Source organism: Mirounga angustirostris, unplaced genomic scaffold (assembly GCF_029215605.1).
Source record: "Mirounga angustirostris isolate CCGP_5_RB_7025 unplaced genomic scaffold, mMirAng1.0.hap1 SCAF_2, whole genome shotgun sequence".
Taxonomy (NCBI): domain Eukaryota; kingdom Metazoa; phylum Chordata; class Mammalia; order Carnivora; family Phocidae; genus Mirounga; species Mirounga angustirostris.
Window position 1 is genome coordinate 174,537,230 of NW_026991710.1, and position 22,260 is coordinate 174,559,489.

Sequence of the window (22,260 nt, forward strand, 5' to 3'; positions counted from 1 at the left end):
AAAGGAGCAAAAGCTAAAAAGTGTCAGTGCACTCACACTTTATCAGGCTGGGATGAACTCAATGGCTATCAACCACGAAGTTTATTTCCCAATCATGCTACATGGTTATTGTTGATGGGCCACACCTATGCTTCATATCTTCTTCACTCCAGGATCAGGTTGACAAAGTGCCCCAATCTAAAATATGGCAGGGTCTTATGGCAGAGGGAATAGCAAGACAGTGCTTTTTTAAAAGATAGCTCTTAAGTGAAATCTCCTTGGATGTCACATATGTCATTCTGTTCACATTCCATTAGCCAAAGCAAGTCACGTGCCACTCCTATGTTCAACAGGGTGGGCTGTATAATCCTCGTTCAGGAAGAGGAAATGAATAACTATGAACAATTATACAATCTACCACAGATGCCATTGGATTTGGCAATTGGGAAAGTACTGGCAATCTTTGAAAAGAGTTTAATTGGAGAGTTGGGTAATAATAGTAATAATAATAATAAATAATAATGGCTCTAATTTACTGATTACTTGCAATAGTTTACTGTTTTTTGTTATATTTACTATTTTGTTATATTTTACTATTTGTTATATTTACTATTATATATTTGTTATATATTTACTATTTTGTTATATTTACTATTTTTGTTATATATTACTATTTTGTTATATTTACTATAACAATCCTTGTTAGGGGCTCCTCCGCAAATTTGTATGTTATATTTACTATAACAATCCTTATTAGGGGCTCCTCCGCAAATTTGTATGTTGAAATGTAACCCCCAATGGGATGGTATTAGGAGGTGGAGGTTTTGGGAGGTAATTAGGTTAAGAAGGTGGAGCACTTAGGATGGGACTAGTGCTTTAAAGAAAGAGACAGAAGGGGCCGCCTGGGTGGCTCAGCCCAGAGCTTCTGTCAAGACCATATGAGAGAGTGCACATATTCATTTTAACAGAAGTACAACCATAAGGGGCCCCTGGGTGACTCGGATGTTAAGCGTCTGCCTTCTGCTCAGGTCATGATCCCAGGGTCCTCGGCGGGAAGCTTGCTTCTCCCTCTGCCTGCTGTGCTCTATCTCTCTGTAAATAAATAAATAAAATCTTAAAAAAAAAATTTAGAGAAAGAGACAGAAGGGAGCTTGCTTGCTTGCTTCTTTTCTCTGTCACCCTCTCACCCCCCTCTCTCTGCTCTCTGCCATGTGAGGACATAGCAAGAAGACAGCCATCAACAAACCAGGAAGCAGGCTCTCACCAGATACCAAATCTGCTGGTACCTTGATCTTGGACTTTCCAGCCTCCAGAACTTTGAGAAATAAATGTTTGTTGCTTAAGCCAAGTCACCCAGTCTATGGTAATTTGTTATAGTGGCCCAAACTGACTAAGACAATCCTTTCCATTACAAATGAGGATTAGAGAGATCAAGTCCTGGCTCAAGGTCATAGGAGTAGTAAGTGGTGGAGCAGAGATTCAGGCCAGTTCTTTTTTTTATTTTTTTTAAAGATTTTATTTATTTATTTGACAGAGAGAGACACAGCGAGAGAAGGAACACAAGCAGGGGAAGTGGGAGAGGGAGAAGCAGGCTTCCCACCTAGCAAGGAGCCCAATGTGGGACTTGATCCCAGGACCCTGGGATCATGACCTGAGCTGAAGGCAGATGCTTAACGACTGAGCCACCCAGGCACCCCGATTCAGGCCAGTTCTATCTGGCTCCAAGGCCAGTATTTGAACCCCTGCAGAGTAAAAGTTACTAGATGGAGGCAATAGCAAAAATTTTCTTTTTGGAGAAAGTTTGTGAGAGCAAGGATTGTAGGGTAGCGGAATATGCCACCACAAAATATGCCACTTTGGCATAAAGATTATTTTGAACTGGAGATAATTGAGAAGCAGATATAAACAAGCTTTCTGCCCCTCCTCTATTTGCCTAAAAGTAGGACATAAATTATAAAGGTGTTCTCCCTACTCTCTCTACCAGGAAGGACAAATTTAGTTATTGGAGACTTATCTATCTATCCATCTACCTGTCTATCTATCTTAAAGATTTTATTTTTAAGTAATCTCTATACCCCATGTGGGGCTCAAACCCTATAACCCCAAGATCAAGGGACACATGCTCTACCGACTGAGCCAGCCAGGCACCCCTTGTTTTTTTATTTTTTGTTTTTGTTAGAATGCTAAATAATGGGGCCCACGTTGGATGTAGCAACTAGTTAAAAGTAAAATCTTAAAAAAAAAAAAGCTAATAAGCTCAAGTTCTACCCACCCCTTTGAATTACTCATCTCCAGGTACTCCCCTATGTATGTGTGATGCTCATTAATAAACTTCTGTTTGTTTTTCTTTTGTTAACCTCTCTTTTGTTAGTCTAATTACAGGGCCCCTTCCTGAGAACTTAGATGGGTAGAGGGGGAAAAAAAAAGACTTTTCCTTCTTTACGGGATTAATGCTTGAGAAGGAAGCAGGGTCCTGGAAAGATATTTACAGGATTGGGTAGGCTACCCAAGAAGGCTGGGGAAAGGCTCTAAGGGAGCGGAGACTGTCAATGCTAGGGAAATTCAGGACAGGTGATGAGCAAAATACTTTAACTCTTGATTTGTGTGGATGTAAGCTAATTTGCTTTTTTGAGCTAATTTGCTAATTTGGCTATTTTGAGAATTTAGGTATCTGTTTCATTTGTTGAGATAGATGAACAGGTGAGGGGAGTTGAAAGGCAGTTATTATTCCTAAAAAAAAAAAAGGCAGTTATTTGATGGCAGAATGAAGTAAATTAATTTGCCTTACTGTAGTTTTCCTCTTCCAAGCAACTAAAAAAATAAAATGTAAAATTAAACTACTACATAAAAAAGAATGAAGTTCTGATACATGCTACAACATGGATGTGCCTTGAAAACATTGTATCAAGGGGCGCCTAGATGGCTCAGTTGGTGGAGCATCCAGCTCTTGATTTCAGCTCAGGTCATGATCTCAGGGGCTCAGTGGGGAGTCTCCTTGTCTCCCTCTCCCTCTGCCCCCCCCATGTGTACTCTCTCCCTCTCTCAAATAAATAAATAAATAAACCTTAAAAAAAAGAAAACATCTTATCAAGTGAAATAGCCAGACACTAAAAGACAAATATTGTATTATTCTACTTAAATAAAATATCTAGAATTAGGGCAAATTCATAGAGATAGAAAGTAGATTAGAAATTACCGAGCTGGGGAGACGAGGATATGGGGAGTTATTGCTTAATGAGTATAGAGTTTCTGTTTGGAGTGAAGAAAATTTTTGGAAATAGTGATGATGGTTGTACTATATTGTGAGTGTAATTAATTCTACCAAGTTGTATGCTTTAAAATGGTTGAAATGGCAAATTTTATGATATATACCACAAATAAAATCATAAAGAAAATTAATCCAATATATTGGAATCCTGTGGTTATACTGAATTGGGGTAGGAGGGTTTGGGTAGGTCAGAACAGAAGAGTGTTTTATAAAATAATACAAATTATATTCTGTTCTGTAAAAGCATGATTCTCTAATTGTTAAACTCATAATCCTGAAGAAGTCACCATACCTTCCACCAAAGAGTATGCAGGGTGTTATAATCACTCATGAGATAAGACATACATTGCTATTGTATTAGTGGCTTGGATCATTCTTCATATACTTTGATACTAGCTATACCCTTCTGATCTGGAAGTACTGAGGTTGCCAATATGTAGGTGATTTGAATTATTATAAAGATTTATTTAAGCATCCATTGTGGAGACTTCAAGTGTATTACACAAATAGCCATGTCTCTATAAATAGTTGTGTCCTTCACCTCATTATGGGATACTTTTTTTTTTAAAGATTTTATTTATTTATCAGAGAGAGAGAGAGAGCACAAGCAGGGGGAGCTGCAGGCAGAGGGAGAAGCAGGATCCCCACTGAGCAGGGAGCCCAATGCGGGACTCGATCCCAGGACCCTGGGATCATGACCTGAGCTGAAGGCAGACACTTAACCAACTGAGCCACCCAGGTGTCCCTATGGGATACTATTCCTATGTCTTCGCGAAGCCCTGGCTTGAGGCTGCCTCAGAAGCAATCCAGGTGGTGTCTACATTGTGTAATAAGGATGAGAAGGTAGAATAACAATCTATATGTTTATCCCCAAATCTTGAATTCTCTGAACTCAAGCTAATTTGGGTTAATGCTGTTTGGAAATGGTTAAGGTGGTCGTTATCATAGTCAATATCACCAGCAAGCAAACAGAACCCTTTTTTAGTTCATTTGTAGTGTGGTATCCATATGTAAGTACTTCCAACACAAAAATGGCCTAATTATGGGTCAAATTGGGAGCTGATTTTTGTCTTCACTTGAGGAGTACTATCAGAGTACAGTATATCACAGAAAAGTGCCCTGAATGAATGCAGTCACTGTTTTCCGTGTTATGACCTAGTCACAGGCAACAGGCAGTACAAACAGTGGTAATACCACTGGTTGACCAGATTCAACATTTATATATATTAATCATTTGCTGGGATGTGTATGGGAGGGTTTCAAGTTGGGCAATGATAGTAACAGGTAATATTTGGGTAAAGAAGGGGCAATGATATTTGAGGGTTTGAATTGTAAATAACATATTCTAATATTGGTGTTAGAAAGCTTACCTGTCCAGTGTCTGTCCCAGTTGGGTGAAATGAGAGAAGACATTGAAATAAAGTAATAGTTGTGGGCATTTTGTTAAAGTAATTAAACAAGGAGGCTGTTAGACTAAGGAGGCTCTAATGCCTTGGTAACCAACATAAGCAAACTGAAACCTAAGCCAAAGTCAATGACCTTGAATCTGAGAAAATGAAACTTAATAACTACTAATCACAAACTAAGTAGGCTTTCCCAAATAGAGTAACTGCTTATTCAAATACTTCTTTTGATTTGCTTCTGAACACTCTGAACCATTTTCTGTTTGGGGTTGTCTGACTTGAATCAATGTTTGCTCAAATAAACTCTTCAAAAATTTAATGTACTTCAGTTTATCTTTTAACAGTTCACTGAGTGCTTTCCATGTGGTAAACCTAGTTCTGTAAAAGCATGATTCTCTAATTGTTAAACTCATAATTCTCAAGTGACTAAAAAGTGAGTAGGTGTCAAAGTTTTATTTAACACAAATGGAAATAAACGAAGGCCACTCCCTTGAGAAAGACTACAGAGTGTACTATAGCAAGGGAGTCAGCCATTTTCACTTATGTTTGGTAGAGATTCAAAGGCAGTTAGGGAGAGGGGAAAACTTTATAATGAAAAAAAGGGGGATGCTTCTGGTAGGCTCTTGTTTTTTAGATTTATTTATTTCTTTGAGAGAGAGCAAGAGAGAGAACAAGCACACAATAGGGTGGGCAGAGGGAGAGGGAGAGAGTCCCAAGCAGACTCCCTGCTGAAGGTGGAGCCTGACGTGGGGCTCCATCTCACAATCTCATGGCCCTGAGATCATGACCTGAGCTGAAATCAAGAGTGGGATGCTTAACCAATTGAGCCACCCACGCGCCCCATGGTTCCGATTAAAGGTTGTTGGTAGAGGAAGCTGGAGGTGGAACCACCAGAAGAGTGATTGGTTTGGGGAGCATATGTATTTGGTTTTCTCTAGCTGGTCCTGATACGAATGAACAACCATGTGTGAGTATATGTGTGTGTTGGGTGGGGGAAGTTGGCAGCCTTTGAGCAAATCTTGACCATCTTGAGCTAATTGCTGCAGAGGCTGGTTTCTTATGTGGGTCAGTGTTTTATTATTACATATGGTCTAGCCATTGTCCTATTTGTATATTAAATCTCTCACTCATTAATAAAGAGCCAGCAGAATGATGGAACTGGTTCCAAGAGGATATGAGAAACTAGGCTTTATATAATAATTGGGGAAAGGAACGATGACATACAAATTAATAAACTGATACAAAACTGGCTCATGTTTCTCAGGACAAGGTAATTTTAACTTTGGGGATAATTTTTTTTCACTTGCTGCCGGCTCCTGCTCTCCATTACACCTCATCATTTTTTTTTTTTTTAACCAAACTCTGAGTTTACTGGGTTGTAATATTCCAGCAAAGTTACATTTCCTGAGGGTGTCAGATGAACAAGTGAGTTTATTAGAAAATCCTCTAGAAAAAAAAGAGAAAATTCTCTAGAATGAAACTAATTTCAAAGAGCCACACCTCAACCATCTTTTGGCTTTATTTCCAAGTTTTGGATAAAAATTGATGTATTATTTCATTTAGTCTTCACATCAGTCCAATGCAAGTACCCTGTATTGGTAGTACAATTACTAGTCTCATATCTCAGATGCGAAAACTGAGGCACAGGTTAAATAACTTGACTAATCAGTACTAAGTAATTAAATAGCTGCAGAATAGCCGAGCACTGGCTTTGCGGCCACCTCAGGTTTTAAGAGTGAGGAAAGGACAGGGAATTGACACACTCCAATACCTCCAAGGCTGTGGGCAACGCCAGTTATCTTTGTCGTGGCTTTATCCTATCTCTTTAGGTTGCTTCTGAGTTCTAAATCCTTGTCCAAGGAAGTTCACAGGTGTGGTGGTTGGGAATTTAAGCTGGGCTCCACGTCCGTATTTGCCTTTGCTAGCCGTGCGGTCTTGAGCAAGTCATTGAGCTTCACCGGGCCTGTTGTTTCCTGACTTGTAAAAGAGAGAGCTGCGACAATGTCCTTTGAAGTTCAGGTGCTGGTGACTAGCATTTGAAGTAAAGTACCAAACACCTGGAGGAGGATCTGGCCGCTTTAAACTTCTGCAAAGGAGAGGTTTTTTCCATTGCAGTAACGGCTACTTTCTTCCTACCTGAGTCTCATTCTCCGCCCTTCCCCCCTCCGCCCCGTTGTCATAGAAATGCGGGACGCCCCGGCTGGCTGAGTCCCCTCCTGCCAGACTTTTGGCGGGGCACGTGACGACGCACGCGCGTTCTCGGCGGCGGGGGCGCCGCGGTGCCTGCCGGGACTGAGCTCCTAGTAGCCTGATCAGGAAGTGGCGGGCGGAGCCCCCGGCCGAGTCGCGCCGCCTCAGCCGCCGCCGCCGCCGCCGCCAGTGCCGAGACCCCGACCTGGCGGGGCTGCGCTGGGCGTGCGTGCGGGCAGGCGGGGGCGCTGACGAGGAGCAGGAAGCGGTGGCCACGCGGGCGTGGGCGGCTGGTCGAGGTGGAGGCGCTGGGAGGCGGCGGCCGGTCGCGTGGGGCGGCCCTCCTCGCTCAGGTAGGGGCTGCGGCCGCCGGGTGAGGGGAGCGGAGCCCCGGCCTGTTGTTCCTCGGGACCGCGTCCTCCCGAGGGCCGAGCTTGCCTTCCAGCTCTCGGGAGGCTGGGGCTGCGGTTCCCTGCGCGAAACACTGAACACAGTAACAACTTCTTGGGAGCGTTGTCTTTTAGGCCGGAGGTCCATTGAGCAAACTTTTGGGTTGGAAAGAGGGGAAATTCGCAATCAGAGAGCTGATTGTGTCTCCTTCTAGCCCCCGACTTTACATCAGCAGTAGGCGAGCGAAACGTGTGTGCAGTTTAGGGAACCACGGTGTCCAACTAAAGGCTTTGATTTAGATGCACCTTTACGGGCTATTTTTTTAAGCTGTCTTTGGAGACGGGGTTTGTAACGATCCCTAAACTTTAGTTATTATAGTCGTTTTGGCTGCAAAGTCTAGAGACATGTTCCAGACCCAAACACTACGGTGCCTTTTCGTCCACTTCTCCATTCCTGTGATTTAAGAGGGAAGCAGTCTCGTTTCTTACCTTGCTGGTTGTTCTTGGCGGTGTTCTTAGGTGCCAGTGGCAGCTCTGAGGCTTACGCAGGGAAAGAGGCGAAAGAGAGGAAAAGTAGAAAGCTTGAAAAAAGCCGTATGGTAGAGTGGAAAGAACGTGTGCTTTGGAGCCAGAAGATTTTGATTTAATTTTTGGCTTCTCAGTGACCATCCATGGAGGAACACGTTTAACTCCCTGAGTTGTGATGTTTTGTTTTTGTCTTTTTTTTAAGTGGAAAATGGGCATGGTAACGTATCCTGTCTACTGCATAGGTCAGTATATGTAAAGCTCTACGGATTTGTTGAGTAGTCTGAAAAAAAGGAGGAAAAGTGAGGCGGAGCATGCGATGGTGGGAGAGAGAGAGACAGACAGACATTAAGCCTTCTGCTCGAGGTGCCGTTGAACGTTACCCAGAGCACACAGGTCGCCTTTGTTTTAGAGGCCTTGACCAGCGTTTCAGGTCTGCAGTAAGGAAGCATTTGATTTAGGAGGCAGGGTATTGGTGTCTTGGCCTAGGTACTTACAAATGTGTAACCCTAACTGTACCTCTTCACTTCAGATTTCACATATTAAAATAAGGAATAAAACTAATACCAATTGTCTCATAGAGTTGTGAGGCTCGAGTGCTGTAAGCATTTAGGTTTTTGTAAACTAAGGCGTTTGTTTAAGTTTGTGTTAAAATCATGATTAAAGCCTGGTTTAATTACCTCTCTTTACAAGGTGAAATAAACAGCTACACATGCTTCCTGTTTTTGGCTTGTTGCCCCACTTTATCATTTTGATTTCTCCTTTTTCCCCCCCCACTCCCTCCCCCTCCCCCCGAGACTCTCTCCTATCTTCCTCACCCTAGCATAATCATTCTGTTATTTCTTTTCAGATCCATCTCAAACATACTTGTATAGCTTTATTATTTAAAAAAAATTGCTTTTCACAAACATTGATTTTAAAGTTGGGCTAGATATAGACTGCATAGGTAGTACTGTCATTTTGCTTATGATAAAATTGGATTTAGAGAGGTCTAGTGGATTGCCTAGGGTCATGTTGCAGTTAGAGATTAGTACTGAGGGTTCCAGAAGTCAGATCTTTGATACCAGTGCCAGTGACTCTTACTCATTCAAGTAAAGTTTACTCTGATTCTTTTTTAAAGATTTTATTTATTTGACAGAGAGAGACACAGCGAGAGAGGGAACACAAGCAGGGGGAGTGGGAGAGGGAGAAGCAGCTTTTCGCTGAGCGGGGAGCCCGATGTGGGGCTCGATCCCAAGACTCTGGGATCATGACCTGAGCCGAAGGCAGATGCTTAACGACTGAGCCACCCAGGCGCCCCTACTCTGATTATTTCTTATCAGTGCTTGTATTTTTAACTTTTAGCACTCTAAGTCACATTTTATTCATTGGTTTTTAAGCAAAGTGCTCAATTTTTTAATATTCTCAAATGTAAGCTGCTTGAAGGAAAGGGTTTATCTTCTAGAACTCTTCAAAGCTTGAAGTACATAAACACAAGACAAGTACACAAAGCTTAGAGTCAGAAACATAAGACATTTAATAAAGGCTTGTGAAACCTGTAACAAGGCTAAAACAATTTAAAGATGTTTTTGTGTTCATTATTCATTTAACAAATATTTATTGAGCTACACTGTGCATGAAGGCTTTCACAGTTAAGATGGGGGCACCTGGGTGGCTTATATGGTTAAGTGTCCAACTCTTGAGCTCAGCTCAGGTCTTGATCTCTGGGTGGTGAGTTCAAGCCCCACGTTGGGCTCCACACTATGCATGGAACCTATTAAAAACAAAGCAAAACAAAATAAAAAAAAAAAAAGTCTTTTTCCTCCCAGACCTTCCTTCCCTACTTGTGAAGAATGCAAAAATCATTTACATGGTCAGCTTATTGTGCTTCCTAGACTTTCCATGGTATTTAGGAGAGTTCAAACAAGAGAGGAAATTTTCTTTTTTAAAGATTTTATTCATTTGAGAGAGAGGGAGAGAGAGAGCGCACGAGCGAGTGTGAGCATGAGCAGGGGGGAGAGGCAGAAAGAGAGGGAGAAATGGACTCCCTGCCAGCCCAACGTGGGGGCTCATAGGGCTTGATCTCAGGACCCGGAGATCATGACCTGAGCCAAAGGCAAATACTTAAACCATCTGAGCCACCCAGGCACCCCAGGAACTCTTTTTCTTAATTGACACACAGTGTTACTTTAGTTTCAGATATACAAAATAGTGATTTTATTTTATTTATTTATTTTTAAATAGATTTTTTATTTAGTTGTCAGAGAGCAGAGAGACGGGCGGGGTGGGGGAGAGGGGCAGAGGGAGAAGCAGGCTCCCTGCTGAGCAAGGAGCCGGACCCGTCCCAGGACGCTGGGATCATTACCTGAGCCAAAGGCAGCCCCTTAACAACTGAGCCACCCAGGTGCCCCCAAAATAGTGAATTTACAACTCTATAACTTATGCTATGCTTACCAGAAGTGTAGCTACCATTTGTCACCATACAATGCTATTACAATACCATTGACTATATTCCCTGTGCTAAACCTTTTTTTTTTTTTAATATTTATTTATTTGACAGAGAGAGAGACACAGTGAGAGAGGGAACACAGGCAGAGAGAATGGGAGAGGGAGAAGCAGGCTTCCCACCGAGCAGGGAGCCTGATGCGGGGCTTGATCCCAGGACCCTGGGATCTCGACCTGAGCCAAAGGCAGATGCTCAACCGACTGAGCCTCGCAGGTGCCCCAGTGCTAAATCTTTCATCCCCATGACTTTTTCATTCCTTAACTGGAGGCCTGTATACCCCACTCCCTTTCACCCATTTCTCCCCTCCCCATATCCCCCTCATCCCTCTCTCCTCTGGCAACCATCAGTTTTTTCTGTGCTTATGGGTCTCAAGAGAGGAACTTTTTTTATTTTAAATTCTAATTCCAGTGTAGTTAACATACAGCGCAATATTAGTTTCAGGTGTATAATATAGTGACTTACTAATTCCATGTATTACTCATTGCTCATCGAGATAAGTGTACTCTTAACCCCTATCACCTATTTCACCCATCCCTCCCACCCACCTCCCCTCTGGTAACCATCAGTTTGTTCTCTATAGCTAAGAGTCTATTTTTTGGTTTGTCTTTTTTTTTCTCAGCTTTGTTTTGTTTCTTAAATTCCACATATGAGTGAAATTATATGGCATTTGTTTTTCTCTGGCTTATTTTGCTTAGCATTATACTCTCTAGATCCAGCCATGTTACTGCAAATGGCAAGATTTCATTCTTTTTTATGGCTGAATAATATTCCATCGTGTGTGTGTATGTGTACACATCTTCTTTATCCATTCATCTATCGATGGACGCTTGGGCTGCTTCTGTAATTTGACTATTGTAAATAATGCTGCAATAAACATGGGGGTGAATATATCTTTTTGAATTAAAGTTTTTGTAATCTTTGGCTGAATACCCAGCAGTGTGATTATTAGATTGTAAAAGAAGAGAAGAACATTTAAAAAAAAAATTTTTTTTTATTTATTCATGAGAGAGAGAGAGAGAGAGAAAAGCCGGCTCCCAAGGAGCAGGGAGCCCGATGTGGGACTCGATCCCAGGACCCTGGGATCATGACCTGAGCCGAAGGCAGATGCTTAACCATCTGAGCCACCCAGGTGCCCGAAGAGAAGAACATTTTAAAATACTTGTTGAAGGGCACTTGGGTGGCTCAGTAGGTTAAGTGTCTGACTCTTGATCTCAGCTCAGGTCTCAGTATCATGGTTCTGAGTTTAAGCCCTACTTAAATAAAATTACTTGTTAAATGATCTGTGGCTTCCCTGGTTGTACTGAAGTTGCTAGAACTGTGGAGTTTTATTTTGTATTTTGTTTTTTTTTTTAGATTTTATTTATTGAGAGAGAATGAGAGAGAGAGCACATGAGAAGGGGTAGGGTCAGAGGGAGAAGCAGACTCCCTGCTGAGCAGGGAGCCCGATACGGAACTTGATTCAGGGACTCCAGGACCATGACCTGAGCCGAAGGCAGTCGCTCAACCAACTGAGCCACCCAGACTCCCTTATTTTGTATTTTTTTTAAAAGATTTTATTTATTTGAGAGGGAGAGAGCACAAGTGGGGGGGTGGAGCGGCAGAGGAAGAGGGAGAAGCAGACTCGCAGCTGAGCAGGGAGCCCGATGCAGGACTCGATCCCAGGACCCTGGGATCATGACCTGAGCCGAAGGTAGACACTTAACCAACTGAGCCACCCAGGCGCCCAGAACTGTGGAGTTTTAGAACTGGGGAAAAAACCAAAAGAGGTCTAGTTCCACCTCCCTCTAAATCAGGAATTTTCTGTAGATACTTCTAACAGTTTTTTTTTTTTTAAGATTTTATTTATTTATTTGACAGAGAAAAAACACAGCGAGAGGGGGCACACAAGCAGGGGGAGTGGGAGAGGGAGAAGCAGGCTTCCTGCTGAGCAGTGAGCCCAATGTGGGGCTCGATCCCGGGGGCCGAAGGCAGACGCTTAACGACTCAGCCACCCAGGGGCCCCTATTTCTAAAAATTTTAATCCAGCCTTTTTATTACTTAATGATAGAGTTCATCAGTTTAATTTTTTTTAAATATTTTATTTATTTCTTTGACAGAGAGAGATGACAGCAAGAGCAGGAACACAAGTAGGGGGAGTGGGAGAGGGAGAAGCAGGCTTCCCGCCGAGGAGGGATCCCGATGTGGGGCTCAGTTCCAGGAGCCCGGGATCATGACCTGAGCTGAAGGCAGACGCTTAACGACTGAACCACCCAGGTGCCCCTTATTTTTAATTTTTTAAAAAATATTTATTTGAGAGTGAGCAAGAGAACACAAGCAGGGGGAGCGGTAGAGGGAGAGGGAGATCATGACCCAAGCCGAAAGTGGATGCCTTACTGACTGAGCCACCCAGGTGCCCCGAGAGTTCACCAGTTTTAAAACACACCTTTTCATTTATAAGAAATTCTGATGGTTCTCTCTCTCTCTCTCTCTTTTTGCAGTGAGCCTACATCTGCCTCCTAATTTCTGCCTAGTAGTTCTGATGTTATTTCTAGAGCAGCATTGTCCAATAGAAATACAATGTGAGCTGCAACTGTGAGCCACACATGTAATTCAAAATTTTCTAGTAACCATATTTTTTTTAAAAACTAGAAAAAATTAGGGTGAATTAATTTTTAAAATGTTTTAATTTTTGAAATTGTATTTTTAATTTTTCATTATTGAAATATAATTGACAGGGGTGCCTGGGTGGCTCAGTTGGTTAAGCATCTGGCTCTTGATCTCACCTCAGGTCTTGATCTCAGGGCCATGGGTTCCATGCTGGGTGTGGAGCCTACATTTAAAAAAAAGGAGAAAGAGAAAAAAAAGAAAGGGAGAAAGAGGGCGCCTGGGTGGCTTAGTTGGTTAAGCGACTGCCTTTGGCTCAGGTCATGATCCCAGAGTCCCGGGATCGAGTCCCACATTGGGCTCCCTGCTCAGCAGGGAGTCTGCTTCTCCCTCTGACCCTACCCCCTCTTGGGTTCTCTCTCTCACTCTCTCTCAAATAAATAAAAAATAAAAGAAAAAAAAAGAAAGAAAAAGTATAAATGACATACAATGTTATATTAGTTTTAGGTGTACAGCATATTGATTCAACGAATATATACATTACTTAGTGCTTCCCATATGTATAGTCCTCATTTGTCACCATGCAACATATAAAAAATAATATAAAATTATTGAGTATATTCTGTAATGCTGTACTTTTCATCTCCATGACTTACGTGTTTTGTAACTGGAAGTTTGTATCTCTTAATCCCCTTTACCTACTTTTCCCATCTCCTCACCAACCTCCCCTTTGGTAACTAACAGTATGTTCTCTGTATTTAAGAATCTGTTTGTTCATTTGTTTTGTTTTTTTAGATTATATATATATAAATGATATCCTATAGTATTTGTCTCTGCTTATTTCACTTAGCATAATACTCTGTAGGTTTACCAATATTGTCTCAAATGGCAAGATCTCTCTCTTTTTTTTTTTATGGCTAATATTCCATTGTGTGTGTGTGTATCACATTTTCTTTATCTGTTGATAGACGCTTGGGTTGCTTCCATATCTTGTAAATAATGCTGCAGTAAACGTAGGGCTGCATATATCTCTTTGAGTTAGTGTTTTTGTTTTCTTTGGGTAAATGCCAGTAGTGGAATTATTGGATCATATGGTATTTCTGTTTAAAATTTTTTTGGAACCTGCATACTGTTTTCACAGTGGCTGCACCAGTTTGCATTCCCACCAAGAGTGCATGAGGGTTGCCTTTTCTCCACATCCTTGTCAACACTTGTTATTTCTTGTCTTTTTGACACCAGCCATTCTGACTAATGTGAGGTGATATCTTATTGTGGTTTTGATTTGCATTTCCCTGATGATTAGTAATGTTAAGTATCTTTTCATGTATCTGTTGGCCGTTTATATGTCTTTGGAAAAATATCTATTCAGGTCCTCTACCCATTTTTTAATCTGAGTGGTTGTGTTTTTTTGGTGTTAAATTATATAAGTTCTTTATATATTTTGGATATTAACCCCTTATCAGGCATATCATTTACAAATATCTTCTCCCATTCAGTAGGTTATCTTTTTGTTTTGTTGATGGTTTCCTTTGCTGTGCACAAGCTTTTTAGTTTGATGAAGTCCCAATAGTTTATTTTTGCTTTTGTTTCCCTTGCCTGAGGAGACCTATCTAAAAAATGTTACTAAGGCCAATGTCCAAGAGATTACTGTCTATGTTTTCTTTTAGGAGTTTTAAGGTTTCAGGTCTCATATTTGGTCTTGAATCCATTTTGAGTTTATATTTGTGTGTGGTGTAAGAAGGCGGTCCAGTTTCATTTGTTTTTTGCACGTAGCTGTCCAGTTTTCCCAACACCATTTGTTGAAGAGACTGTCTTTTCCCCCATTGTATGTTCTTGCCTCCTTTGTCGTGGATTCATTGACCAGGTGTGGGTTTATTTCTGGGCTCTCTGTTCTGTTGATCTATGTGTCTCTTTTTGTGCCAGCACTATACTGTTTGGTTACTATAGCTTTGTAGTATATCTTGAAATCTGGGATAGTGATACCTCCAGCTTTGTGCTGCTTTTTCAAGATTATTTTGGCTATTCAGGGTCTTTTGTGGTTTCATACAAATTTTAGGATTTTTTTTTTGTTAAAGATTTTATTTATTTATTTGACAGAGAGACACAGACAGAGAGGGAACACAAGCAGGGGGAGTGGGAGAGGGAGAAGCAGGCCTCCCGCGGAGCAGGGAGCCCGATGTGGAGGTCGATCCCAGGACCCTGGGATCATGACCTGAGCCGAAGGCAGACGCTTAACGACTGAGCCACCCAGGTGCCCCACAAATTTTAGGATTATATGTTCTAGTTCTGTGAAAAATGCTATTGTTATTTTGATTGAGATTGCATTGAATCTGAAGATTGCTTCGAGAAGTAAGGACATTTGAATGATATCCTTTTAATCCATGAGCGTGGACTATCTTTCCATTTGATTGTGTCCTCTTCAATTTCTTTCATCAGTATCTTACAGTTTTTAGACTGTAGGTCTTTGACCACCTTGCTTAAATTTATTTCCGGGTATTTTATTCTTTCTGGTGCAATTGTAAATGGGATTTTTTTTCTTAATTTCTCTTCCTGCTACTTTGTTATTAATGTATAGGAACAGAACAGATTCCTGTATATTAATTTTGTATCCTGCAATTCACTGAATTCATTTATTAATTTTTTTGGTGGAGTCTTTAGGGTTTTCTGTATGTAGTATCATGTCTTCTGCAAATAGTGACAGTTTCACGTGTTCATTACAAGTTTGGATGCTTATTTTCTTTATAATCTTTTTTTAAAGATTTTAAAAAGATTTTATTTATTTGAGAGAGTGCGTGTGTGCATGAGCGGGGGGGGAGGGGCAGAGGGAGATGGACAAACAGACTCCCTGCTAACTGGGGAGCCCGATGTGGGGCTCAATCCCATGACCCTGAGATCATGACCTGAGCCAAAGTCAGACACTTAACCACCCAGGCACCCCACAAGTTTGGATGCTTTTTTATTTTTCTTATCTGATTGCTGCATCTAGTCCTTCCACTACTGTGTTGAATAAAAGTGGGGAGAGTGGATATCTTTGTCTTATTTCTGATCTTAGAGGAAAAGCTTTCACATTTTAACCATTGGGTATGATGTTAGCTTTGAGTTTTTCATATTTGGTCTTTGTTGTGTTGAGGTATGTTCCCTCTAAACCCACTTTGTTGAGAGTTTTTATTCTGAACGGATTTTTATTTTGTCACATGCTTTTTCTGTATTTATTAAGATGACCATATTGTTGGTGGAAATTAATTTTAAAATTTTATTTAACCTAGCATATCCAAAATATTATCAACATGTAATCAATCTAAAATATCTCATCAGTAATTCTAAAAGTTCTTTATACTATGTCTTTTAAATCTGGTGTGTATTTTACACTTCAAGTACATCTCAACTCTAGCCCCATTTCAGGTGTTCCATAGGCACATGTGACCAGTGGCTATCATATTGGACAGTGCAGTTCTAGAGCTTTAAAGAATAATTCTGTTTCTCTTTACTAATGCCTAGCACGGTGCCTGGCACACAATAGGTACTAATTAAAGATTTTTAAGTGAATGACTATGTGAATAAATACAAGTGGTGAGAGCTAATAAAGGTAATTTTGTTTGGAAGTAATTCTTGGGACCTAGGGATTTGGCCTATAGGTTTGAATGATTAGAATCTGTATTAAAAATACTTATATCTTCGCAGAATTATGGATCCAAGCCTGTTGAGAGAACGGGAGCTGTTCAAAAAACGAGCTCTCTCCACTCCTGTAGTAGAAAAACGTTCAGTATCTTCTGAATCATCATCATCATCATCAAAGAAGAAGAAAGCAAAGCTAGAACATGGAGGATCATCAGGCTCTAAACAAAATTCTGGTTAGTAAAATTGACTTTAGAACTGTTCAGTTTTATTTTTAAGGAAACCGTTTAGTCATGGCAAGTTCATTTTTTAGTTCAACATTTGTATTTATTGTTAGATACTTTGTTAAGTATAAGGGAACTTAATAAGAATATATCATTCTTAAGATGTTGCTAGTCTTGTGTTATAGTTAGAATTTAGGTTATCTTTTCAGAAATAACTTTGTTGAAGTTTAATTTATATACCATATATTTCATTCATTTTAAGTGTACAATTCAAAGATTTTTAGTAAATTTACGAAATTGTGCACCTGTTAATGTAATTGCATTTTAGAACCTTTCCATCATCCCCAAAAGATCCTTTGTGCCCATTTACAGTCACTTCTTGTTCCCACCCCAGCCCCAGATAACCAATAGTCTACTTTCTGTCTCTATTTGCTTTTTCTGGACATTTCATATAAATGGAATTGTACAATATGTAGTCTTTAGTGTGTGGCTTCTTTTACTTAGCATTTATTGAGATGATCTTTTTGTTGTTTATGCTGTTAACATGGTATATTACATTGGTGGATTTTTCAGATGTTAAACCAACCCTTGCAGTCTTGGAATAGATCCTACTTGGTTGTGGTGTATAATTCTTTTTGTTATGGGATTCAGTTTGCTAGTATTTTGTCCAGGATTCATCTGTGTGTAGCATGTGTCAGTACTTCATTCTGCTTTATTGCTGAACAGTAATCCATTGTATGGGTATATTACAACTTGTTTATCCATTCATCAGTTAATGGACCCTGGGATCATGACCTGAGCTGAAAGCAGATGCTTAACCAACTGAGTGACCCAGGTGCCCCAGAAATACAATAGTTTTTGTACATTGAACTTGTATTCTGCAACCTTGTTGAACTTGTTTATTCTTTCTAGTTTTTTTTGGTGTGTGTGTGTGTGTGAATTCCATAGGGTTTTTTTTACATACAAGTTCTGTATCTGTCATTTTGTTAGATGTTTTGCAAGCTGTTTTATGTCATATGTGAATAAGGACAGATTTACTTTGTCCTTTCCAATGTGAATGCCCTTTCTTCTTTCCTTCCTCCCCTCCTTTCCGCCCTGGACTGGCTGGCTAATAGAATGTTGAATACAGGTGGTGAGAGTGAACATCTTTGCCTTGTTCCTGATCTTAGGGGAAAGGCATTCAATCTTCCACCTTTATGTATGATCTTAGCTGCATGGATTTTGTTATCAGGGTGAAGTTGCTCTCTACTTCTAGTTTGTTGAGAGTTTCTAATCTTAAATGGCTATTGGATGTTGTCAAATGCTTTTTCTGCATCTTTTGAGAAGATTGTGTTCTTGTTCTTTATTAATATTACATTAATTGATTTTTTTTCAGTTGTTAAACCAATATGGCGTTCTTAGAATAAATTCTACTTGGTCATGATGTATAATCTTTTTTTATTTGTTGTGGAATTTCAGATTGCTGGTATTTTGTACAGGAGTTTTGTGTTTGTATTCATGAGGGTATGGTTTGTAGTTTTCTTGTGGTGTCTGTCAGGGTATTTCTGGCCTCATAAAATGATTGGTGAAGTGTTCTCTTTTCCACTGTTTTCTGGAAGAGTTTGTGAAGGTTTGATATAATTTTCCCTTTAAATATTTGGTAGAGTTCACTAGTGAAGCCATTTGGGCGTGAGCTTTCCTTTGTGGGAAGCATGTGTAGAAATTCTTACAGATCTATTCAGATTATTTGTTATCTTCTTGAGTTAATTTTGGTGCTTTGTATCTTTTTAGGAGTTTGTCCGTTCCATTATCTACACTGTCTAAAGTTTTTCAAAGTATTTCCTTGGAATCCTTTGATTTCTGTAAGGTCCGTAGTGATAACCCTCCCTCTTTCATTTCTGATTTTAGGAATTTGTGTTTTATTTTGTTGATCTTTTAAAAAATCAACTTTTGGTTTCATTTATTTTTCTCTTGTATTTTTCTTTTATTGATTTCTACTTCACCATTATTTTATTTCTTCTACTTATTTTGGGTTTAGTTTAGTCTTAGACTCTTACCTTTTAAACAACAAGGTCAGTCCAGTGTAATTCACAACAAATTATTTACCTACCTAAAAATGTAGCAATAGTAATCTTCATGGACGTCATTTTGTTAGATGTTTTGCAAGCTGTTTTACTAACTGATGTTAAAGCAGAAGTAATGTTTTTATCAAGTAGGCTATCGGTCTTATTAGCACATATATTAAGTTGATTTTGTCTCATTCCAGTGAAAGGTACATTGAATTAATTCATAGTACACTGTTTTAAACATTAGCACAGACCCACTCTTAGACCTAGTCTCTTTGATCTGCTTAAGACTATCTTCGCTCCTGCTAAATAACAAGGTTCAACCAAGTAATCGAAGATCTGATTGGCTTTATGAAATGATTTATGAAATCAGGCAGCATCCCATCTAGCAAGTAGAGAGGCATTCCAAGGAGTTGTACAAAATGGAAGATTTTTATAGAAGGAGTGTGGAGGCAGGAAAGTTACTAGCAAAAGAAAAGGACTGTTCTAGGCTAGCTCCTTTCTAGTGGGAAAAGCCAGGGGTCTTATGCAGATGACCTCATTTCTCTTCCTTTGGGGGATGGAGAAGGGTCCATGTGGCATACTTATTGGCATTGATGGAAGAATTCCTGACAGACCAGTTAAGACTACATTTCTGAGGGAGTTTGAAACTGTGGTTAGGTTATGTATTAAGTGCCGGTTTTGGAACTTGGTCAAAGTGACACTAATTTGGGTCTGTGGGTTTCTTTTCTTTTTTTTTTTAAAGATTTTATTTATTTATTTGACAGAGAGAGACACAGCGAGAGAGGGAACACAAGCGGGGAGTGGGAGAGGGAGAAGCAGGCTTCCCGCTGGGCAGTGAGACCCGCATGCGGGGCTCGATCCCAGGACCCTGGGACCATGACCTGAGCCGAAGGCAGATGCTTAACGACTAAGCCATCCAGGCGCCCCTCTTTTTTTTTAAACAGTACAAAATCTCAGTGGCTTAAAAACAACAAAGATTCGTTGTTTTTCTTTCATACCACATGTTTATCATGTGTTGGCAAGGGTCTTAGCTCCTTAGAGTCACTCAAAGGACCCAGGCTGATAGAGTAGCTGATATTTCAGATGTTGTTGGTCTCAGTGCCAGAGGGAGAAAGAACTCTCGAATATCTTGCCTGGCAGTTAAAATCCTCTTGCGTGGCGGTGAGAAATCACTTTCTCTCACAACTCATTGTCTAGAGCTAGTCACAGGGCTGTACCCAGACACAAGGGGTTCCAAGCTGGGTGTAAACACTGAAGACTACCATAACCCCCTAGATTGGGTCACTATCAGTGGATTGTCTGATTAGGTGCTTAAAAGGTTTCCTAGCTTAACTTCTTTATGTCTACTCTCTCTGTATAGCAGTCAGTGATTTTTCTAATGTGTCACTGTTTTTAGGCTGATCATCGTTGCTTTTCAGATAAAGCCCATCTTTTCCTGCTGTCTGCATGCCCTACCTGATCTAGTCTCCATTACCTTTTATACCCATATCTCATTGTTTTTCTTATACTTTGTCCTAGTGATACTGTCCTGTAGCTCCTTTAACATGCTTTACTCCCTTTTGCCTCTTGACCTTTGCCCACATTGTGTCCTCTTCCTGGAATGTTCTTTCTTAGCTCCTTCCCTCTTTCCTTTGGCTAACTCCTATTCCTCGTTTAGGTTGCAGCTTAAAAGTCATATTATTTCTACTTTCCTATTTGAATTCAGTGCTTAGCCTTTGATTCCCATAGCACTCATTATTTCTGACAAAGCTATTGTGTGTCATTGTAATTGCATGATTACTTGTTTGCCATTGTAACCTAATCTCTCACGCATAGAGGCACTCAATACATGTTTGTTGAATGGTTAAATAAATTACAGCATAAGGTAGGGAAAAGTTAGTCGTGTCCGTTATCAAAAAATTTAGTAATTAAATGATATGTATGCTTCCCATTTATGGCAAGGACTCCAGAGCTTACCGTTTATGAAAATGTGGTTTTAACAGTGCTCAGAATATCTCCTGGTTACCAAAGTATTTTGTATACCAGGTTTCACAAGTCCTTTGAAAGTTGGTTACAAAAAGTGTTTATTTCTAATGTTAGAAAGAAAAAACATTTTCTAATGTTAGAAAGAAAAAACAGTGATTCCAAACTGACAGAGTTCTCTAAATTGAAAATGACAGATATGTATTTTTCTTTTTAAGATTTATTTATCTGAGAGAGAGAGAAAGAGAGAGGGAGAGCTGGGGGAGGGGCAGAGGGAGAGAATCTTTCAAGCAGACTCCCCACTGAGACCCTGTGGGGTCCATCCCACAACCCATGAGATCATGACCTGGGCAGAAACTGAGGAGTTGGATGCCCAACCGACTGAGCCACCCATGTGCCCCTAGATGTGTATTTTTCATTTCATATATTAAATATTTTCTATTGTGCCTTAATTTTCAGTAGCTTTTTTTTAAGAGGCAACAAAATACATCTTTATTCAAAATACATCTATCTGTTCTTCAGATAATACCATATTAAACTTTCTACAATCCATGATTTATTAATAACACAGCTGTGAGTAATGGCAGAGGACCGGTTGAAGCATGGACTCAATTTCTCCTCGTATTAAACCAGACAGTGAGAAGACTTTGTACTTGGACTTTTTCTGAACTGTGACTGACATTCTCTCACCTACAGTGAATAAAAAAGAGGCAGAGAGCCATGAGAGACTATGGACTCTGAGGAACAAACTGAGGGTTCTAGACGGGAAGGGGGTGAAGGGATGGGTTAGCCTGGTGATGGGTATTAAAGAGGGCACGTATTAAGGGGAGCACTGGGTGTTATACGCAAACAGTGAATCATGGAACACTACATCAAAAACTAATGATGTAAATGTATGGTGATTAACATAACAAAATAAGACTTAAAAAAAGTAGCTTCTTAATAAGCAAAGTTGATATATTTAAAGGCTGTTATTTCCATTTTTCGTTGTTATTTTGAGTAATGTTTTTAGAAATCTCTTTGTATCTTGAGTTTTTTTCTTTTGAACTGATTTCTCAGGGTAAATTTCCAGGAATGATATTTCTGGTTAAGGGCAGCTGTGGTGGTTAAGAGCATGCTTAGGTTTGCTCATGGGTGGTAGCAAAATAGCATTAGGGTTATAAAATATAATATCTGTACAACCCTTGTAATTCCAAGAAATAAAACTGCAGTATTTCTTAACAGGTGTTATGTGTTCCTGTCTTTCGCCTTTTTTTTTTTTTAGGTAGTCTTTTCGGCATTGTGTGTCTTAGCCCTTGAGAATATGAATATGAGCAGCAAAATGAAAGAAAAAGCTCAGGAAATACAATTAAGGGGGTATACTAGTAAGTTTTAGTTTGAAAATAGCCTGGTCCTTCTTACACCATGTGTTTCTTATTAAACAGTCAGTTTTATGAAAATTTTATGCAAGTATACTTGTGATCTTTCTATTTTGAGACTTTTTTCCACATTAATCCCTACATAAAACTTGTCTTGAAAAAATGTTTAAGTTGTCCTCAATAACCTAGAATATACTTCTTTTTAATAAGTAGGGATTTTATGTATGAGTG

The 22,260-nt window shown here is 39.9% G+C and overlaps 1 protein-coding gene across 2 annotated transcripts in view; it reads left to right on the forward strand.

Moving 5' to 3' along the window:
* Positions 1-6,941: 6,941 nt before the first annotated feature.
* Positions 6,942-22,260, forward strand: part of GTF2E2 (general transcription factor IIE subunit 2) — a 65,834-nt gene continuing 50,515 nt past the window's right edge. The window contains exons 1-3 of one of the 2 annotated variants that reach the window (XM_064585593.1): positions 6,942-7,193; positions 12,336-12,492; positions 16,504-16,673. In XM_064585593.1, the coding sequence (XP_064441663.1) occupies positions 16,508-16,673 (166 nt within the window). In that variant the 5' untranslated portion in view covers positions 6,942-7,193; positions 12,336-12,492; positions 16,504-16,507. The remainder of the gene's footprint in view (positions 7,194-12,335; positions 12,493-16,503; positions 16,674-22,260) is intronic. The other variant, XM_045879786.3, reaches the window with a different exon arrangement.